This window comes from Alexandromys fortis, unplaced genomic scaffold (assembly GCF_014885135.2).
Source record: "Alexandromys fortis isolate MF-2015 unplaced genomic scaffold, M_Fortis_MF-2015_v1.1 scaffold_31, whole genome shotgun sequence".
NCBI lineage: Eukaryota > Metazoa > Chordata > Mammalia > Rodentia > Cricetidae > Alexandromys > Alexandromys fortis.
In genome coordinates this window covers 8,052,907-8,059,550 of record NW_026067974.1, presented here as the reverse complement: position 1 = coordinate 8,059,550, position 6,644 = coordinate 8,052,907, and the positions used below count along the sequence as shown (strand labels likewise).

Here is a 6,644-nt window from a genome sequence, read left to right as displayed (position 1 = left end):
TGTGTATATATATATATATATGTACCTGAAACTTTTTTTTTTTTGTACCTGAAACTTTTATCAGTATAATCACACTTGTAATCCTAGTCCTGGGAAGGCAGAGGCAGTAGGATCCACTCCAAATGCAATAGCAGGTTGATCTGTATAGCAAGTTCCTAGTCAGCCAGGGTTACATACCAGAGACAAAGTTGTCTCTGAAAGAAAAAAAAGGAAGGAAAAAATATTCTTTTTTCTTTCTTTTTCTTCTTCTTCTCTCTCTCTCTCATTTTGATTTTTCAAGACATGGTTTCTCTGCGTAGCTTTGGCTGTCCTGGAACTCGCTCTGTAGACCAGGTTGGCCTCGAACTCATAGAGAGATCTGCCTGTCTCTGCCTCTTGAATGCCGGGATTGAAGGTACATACTACTATACCTGGCAAGAAATATTCTTAAATTGGGCATGATGGTGCATGCCTGGAGTTGAAAGCCACCCTAGACTACATGAGACCCTGTCTAAAAAAAGAAGGAAAAGAAAAACACCAGTATATTCCTGCTTACTTTTTTTTATTTTTTTAAATATTTATTTATTTATTCATTTATTTATTATGTATACAATATTCTGTCTATGTGTATGCCTGAAGGCCAGAAGAGGGCACCAGACTTCATTACAGATGGTTGTGAGCCACCATGTGGTTGCTGGGTTGAACTCAGGACCTTTGGAAGAGCAGGCAATGCTCTTAACCTCTGAGCCATCTCTCCAGCCCTCCTGCTTACTTTTAAAGATTTATTATTTTAATTATGTATATGTTTATGCATCTGCATGTCGATGTGTACCTGAACGTGGGTGCCTGCAATGCCCAGAGGTCATTTTGAATCTCCTACAGACAAAAATGGAGTTACAGAGGGCTGAGAGCTGCCTGACATGGATGCTGGGAACCAGAGTTCGGCCCTCTGGAAGAGCAGCACATATTCTTAACCACTGAGCCCCTCTCCAGCTCCTATTCCTGCTTATTTCATTTTCTTGGGGGGGGGGGGGAACAACAGGGTTTCTCTCTGTAGTGCTGGCTGTCCCGGACCTCACTCTGTAGAGCAGACTGGCCTCGAACTCACAGAGATCCACTTGCCTCTGCCTCCCAAGTGCTGGGACCAAAGCACGCACCACCACCTCCTGCCTACTGTTTATTTTGTAAGTGGACTACATAGCTGATTTACTCGGGGCTAGTAAGATGGGTCAGAAGTAAAGTGATAGTCTTGCAAGAGAGACAATAAGCGTTCAATCCCTGTAACCTACGGTGGAAGGAGGGAACTGAGAGCTGTCCTCTGATAGCTACAGTGCCAGTGTGGTGCCCACAGTTGAAACTCACAAATACAGTAGCACACACACACACACACACACACACACACACACACACACACGGCTGGAGAGGTGGCTCGTCAGTTAAGAGCACTGTCTATTCTCTTACAGACCTGGGTCTCATTCCCAGCACCCACATAGTGATTCACAAATATCTCTAACTCCAGTTTCATGGAATCCAATGCCCTCTTTTGGTCTTCTAAGGCACCAGGCCCTATGTGCTACATATTCATAGGCACGGGCAAAACACCTATACACCTTAAAATTAAAAAAAAAAGAAGTTTATTTAAGCATTTCCTATCACTGAGCATTTCCTTTTCATATTTAGTCAACTCTGTACAGGACATGGTGGAGAATGTCTTTAATCCCAGCACTTGGGAGGCAGAGACTGGGGGAATCTCTGTGAGTTCAATCTCCGGGACAGCCAGGGCTACATAGAAGGAAGGGACTTGTCTCAAAAATCCCCAAAGCAAAAACTTTGCGATGCACATCTTTTTTTCCCCCTGAGAACCTTTGCATAACATTATTTAGTACAGGTTCCTAGAAGCGACAGTACTGGGTCAAAAAGGGTGCAGTATGTAAAGGTTCTCAGTGACTCAAGGATTACTGGGTCAAAGAGGATGGCTCATTCATAGCATTCCAAATAAAAACACTGCCAAACTGCTTTCCAGGAAAGTTTTCTAATTCATACCAGCTGTGTGGGAACTGCGTTCCTAATTCTCTGCTCCTACCCTTTGTGCTTGTGGCACCTATGTGGGGTTTCGTTAGCGGAGTTTTGCTACGTAATCCAGACTGGCTTGGAGCTTGCGCGCTAGTGCGTAGTCTTGCTGCCTTCGCCTTCCGTTGCCTGAATTTGTAAATATGCACCACTCAACTTCTTCGCACGCTTCATTCTACCGAGGATTGTTTTCTTTTAGAATCCGCCTCCGATATAATTTTCTGCCCCCACCTTGGTTTTTTCTTTTTCTTTCCTTTCTTTCTTTGTTTTGTTTTGTTGTTTACCTAAACTCATTAAACTGAGTCTGGCCTTGAATCCCTGATCTCCCTGTCTCCACCTGCTAAATGCTAGGATTACAGGTGTCAAACACCAACCATGGCTTTAACTGTGTTTTGGGGGAAAAAAATCCAGTTTGTAAGTCCATGTCTGCTGACCACTGACAGAGCCCCACAAGAGCACGCACACTACTTGGAAATTTTCCAATCTCCCTTAATTCTCAGGCGGAAGCGGAGATTTTTACAAATCACTATGGTGGAATATACCGCAAAGGCGTCGGCTTTCCCTGCGGGGAAGCAACGTCTCGCGGGATCTCGGTGGTCCTTGGGCCCTCGGACTGGACTACAAACCCCAACATGCAACGCGCTCCTAGGTCCGAGCCACCGAATGAAAGCGCAGAGCCCGTGTCACGTGTCCGTCTACGTCAAGCACCCGGTCGTCTCTCCCACGCCTTTTCTTCCGCTTGCACCTTGGTCGCCATTTTATGTTGAAGGTTGTAGAACCTCCAAATCTCATCGACTCTATGGTGGAGCATTTCGGAGTTCGACCAATCCTAACACCGACCTCGGAAAAAGAACCCGCCTTTATCCGCAAGGAGGCGGGAATCGCCACGAAGCTCCTGTGGAGAGAGAGGATGAAGCTGAAAATGACCAATAAGAAAGAAGGAGTTGATGACATCAACCAATTGGAACGCGGGAAGATAACGGCCAATGGGAGTGGAGGGACCCCGGGACACGTGGGTGGGGGAGCCGAGCGCTGAGACCAAGGGCTAAAGCTGGGAGGTGAGTCAGTCACCTTGAGCACCTTGGGCCGAGCAGGGGCTGCAGGGGAGTGGGAGTGCAGGTGACTTGGGGCCGGGAGCCAGGGCTCCGGAAAGCCAGGACTGGGCCACGTGGAGCAGCATTCTTCTCCAGGGACGGGGAAAGACTGCGGGAGTTTTTAAGCTTTACCAATTAATGTTAATTACCAACGGTAATGAGCGATAAACGGCCGCTGGGGAGAGTAGGGGACAGCTATGTAACATGGGCAGGATCCTGCACGACGTCTGCCAGTTTCTGCCTCCAGCCTTCCCGGGAGAATATTCCTTTTTCGCAACATTTCCCTCTTGGGACCTGAGCCGCCTCCTTTATTTCCGATCTCAGTTGCTGTTCTTCTGCAGACCCGCTCTGCAGAAAGTGTTTGACCCCGGAATCGGCGCTGTCCTTCTGACCTCTAATGCCCTCCCTAGCTGGGGCACAGGAAAAGAGGGGTCGGGGAAAGCCAGCTGTGGTGGATGGGGACGACTAAAGGTCGCTACTATAAGCAGACAACCAGGCTTTCATAGGAATTATGGTTTTTTTCCTTCTCTTCTTGCAGATTGAAAAATGCAGACCACCAAGGCACTGCTCGTTACTCCAGTTCTGGTAAGCTGTGGCTCCGGGTTACCCTATAGTGTCGTGTGTGGAATGGCAGCGAGCTTGTGTAATGAATGGAGAAAGAGGAGCTGGCGCCCATGATGGTGATGGCTCTTTGGGGAGGCCATAAGATTTGGTGCAGGTAACCTATCCTTATTCAGGCCTGTAAACCAAGCTTCGTGGCTCTCTGAGTGTCCTCAGAGAGACTGCAAATGACCTTTTATTGTAGCCCTGGTTTAGATATATAGCCAGACAACCGGAAAACAGTTTTTCTAAACCTTGCCTGCATGTTCAGTTCGTCTGGAAAGCTTAACACTCCCAGTGTCCAGACAGCACCTTAGACCAATTGCATCAGACTGTGAGAATAGAGGTGGAACTCCAAGCTTTTTTTTTTTTTTAGAACTCCCCAGGTGGTTCCAGTGTTCTGCCAAGTTTGACAGTCATTGCACTAAATGATGTGTCAATAAATCCATTTCACTGGGGTCTCTCCTAAGATGGCTATCCCCAGAGCCAAACCAGGCTTTCTGTCCCACTGCATGCAGGCCATGTTGCTGTGAGTGCGTTTTAGTAAATTTCTCCCTTTGGTGCCTTTTGTTATCTCGGTACGCTTCCTATAGCTGACTGGATGTTGGAGTCTTACTCTATTCTAGGAAGTTGATTAAAGCTGTGCCCTTGGAAATGAACTTTGGTACCTGGTTTGGTTTGGGCTTGGTTCTGAGGATTGAGCCCAGAGCCTTGTGAGTGCTCTCCAGCCTGGTACACGATGTCAAATGGTGCTGGTGCCACTGCTGGCTACTGTAAACTTTCAGGACACTCGTGTCTGCTGCAGACCTACTATAGAGAAATAAGAACAAGTTAATTGACCTTGAAATTCGATGAACTGGTTTTGACAGACTCTTATCATTATCAATTAGATTTGGTTTTGGTTTTTCTGGTTGGGTTTTTTTTTTAATGTATTTTGGGTTTTGGTGTTTGTTTTTGATTTGGATTTGCTCTGGCTTTCTGGTTTTACAGATCCGCTCCTGTACCAGGGGTCTAATCAGGCCTGTGTCTGCCTCCCTCTTGAGTAGACCAGAGGCCCCATCTAAACAGGTTAAACAGGTAAGGAAGTAAGGCTCCTCAGGCTCTCCCTAGGCAAGACTGAATGGCTGTTAGGAGAACTGGAGAATCTATGATGCTCTTGTAATTCCAAGACTCAAATAACAGTCATAGATGTGACTTGCCTTGCCTGAAAATAGGGCTGACATTCACCCTGCAAGCAGGGTATTCTGCCCTTGTCAGGCTCTCACAGCTGTTTCTTAGCTTGGGTGGGTGGGGTGAGAGTGGAGCCAGCCCCCTGCCAGGCGCCTCACTGCCCCCTTGCTCCCTTCCTTCCTGCTTTCCTCTCTTCTAGCCGTCCTGCAGCAGCTCCCCTCTCCAGGTGGCCAGACGGGAATTCCAGACCAGTGTTGTTTCCCGGGACATTGACACAGCTGCCAAGTTTATTGGTGCTGGGGCTGCCACAGTTGGTGTGGCTGGATCCGGGGCTGGCATTGGAACAGTGTTTGGTAGCTTGATTATTGGCTATGCCAGGTAAGTTTGGGGCTGCCCATAGTATTTTTCAGTCTAAGTTCCACCCGGTTAGGGCAGAAACATAGCAGGAAGGGGGCCTTTGTGTTGATGTTATTTACCTCCTATTTCTCCAGTGGCCTAAGTCAGAATTGAAGTATGTATCCCACCTGCCACGTGTGAACTTGCCAAATTGTTAGTCTCCTTTCCTATCCGTGTAGGCGAGGCCCTTTTGGAAGAGTAGCATCTTCCCCCTCCCCTCCCCTGGACCCTCACCCTTTCGTGTCCCTGGCAGGAACCCGTCTCTCAAGCAACAGCTCTTCTCCTATGCCATTCTGGGCTTTGCCCTGTCTGAGGCCATGGGGCTCTTCTGTTTGATGGTCGCCTTCCTCATCCTCTTCGCCATGTGAGGCTCCATGGGGTCACCCAGCTGTCCCTGCTGCTTCGACTCCATGCCGGTCCTGGTGCTGGAGTGTGCTGAGCTTTACCATTAAACAACAACGTTTCTCTAACCATATGCCTGTGCCTGTCTTTCTACTCTGGGGGGCTGGAGGAGCCTTTGGTGGAATGAGAAGTCACACTTGGGTCAGCCTTGGTGATAAGGAAGTGGGCAGAGTGTGGAAGGGTCCCAGTGTTTCTCAGATCAGCTATGAAATAGCCTGGGTAGTCATGGTTGGTACTTTATCCTTAAGTCCCATGTTACTGGCTTTTGCTTTGTTTTAGTTTTGTTTTGGCGGGGAGGGAGTCTTGTTTTTTTTTGTCAAGTTCTTAGGACCTTACTGTGTGGCTCTGGCTGGCCTGGAACTGGAACTTGCTGTGTAGACCATGCTAGCTTTGAAATTATGAGATCCACCTGTTTCTACCTTTCCAGTGCTGAGATTAAAGGCAATTGCCACCACCTCCCAGCAACATGTAACATTTTTGAGGAGCTTAATTTGCAGCAAACTCTACTAAATGTTCAACAGCAATCCTATGAATTGTAAGCATAGCCATTAAACTTGTTTGGTACATGAGGGACCTATGCTTTAGGGAAGCAAAATAATTTGTCCAAAACACTGAGCAGGTAAGTGGAATTAGCCTACACTTAAACGTGCTACTCATTCTGCCCCCTCCCCCCTAATCTTCATTTCCACACAATTTAAGGTAGCATAGGGGCTGGAGAGATGGCTCAGTGGTTTAGAGCACCTTCTGCTCTTCCAGAGGTCCTGAGTTCAATTCCCAGCAACCACATAGTGGCTCACAACCATCTGTAATGAGATCTGGCGCCCTCCTCTGGCATGTGGGCATACATGGAGGCAGAATGTTGTATACATAATAAATAAATAAGTCTTTAAAAAAAATTTTAAGGTAGCATATTAAAGTGTTGAGCTGGTGAGA

At 47.4% G+C, this 6,644-nt stretch overlaps 2 protein-coding genes across 3 annotated transcripts in view; both read left to right on the top strand.

Annotated features, from left to right (window-relative positions):
* The window catches only part of Calcoco2 (calcium binding and coiled-coil domain 2), a 24,285-nt gene extending 21,200 nt beyond the window's left edge, over positions 1-3,085 (top strand). Inside the window, exons 8-9 of the mRNA XM_050156803.1 lie at positions 2,550-2,738; positions 2,819-3,085. Of these exons, the coding sequence (XP_050012760.1) occupies positions 2,550-2,738; positions 2,819-3,085 (456 nt within the window). The remainder of the gene's footprint in view (positions 1-2,549; positions 2,739-2,818) is intronic.
* Positions 3,086-3,101: 16 nt separating this feature from the next.
* On the top strand, positions 3,102-5,779 carry Atp5mc1 (ATP synthase membrane subunit c locus 1). Of its 2 annotated transcripts, none has more exons than XM_050157086.1 (5): positions 3,102-3,168; positions 3,682-3,728; positions 4,734-4,820; positions 5,113-5,291; positions 5,563-5,779. In XM_050157086.1, the coding sequence occupies exons 2-5, from the start codon at positions 3,690-3,692 to the stop codon at positions 5,675-5,677; spliced, it is 420 nt and encodes a 139-aa protein (XP_050013043.1). In that variant the 5' UTR covers positions 3,102-3,168; positions 3,682-3,689; the 3' UTR covers positions 5,678-5,779. The 2 variants fall into 2 exon arrangements, with proteins under 2 accessions (XP_050013043.1, XP_050013042.1); XM_050157085.1 differs by having other exon boundaries at positions 3,102-3,297.
* Positions 5,780-6,644: the final 865 nt, after the last annotated feature.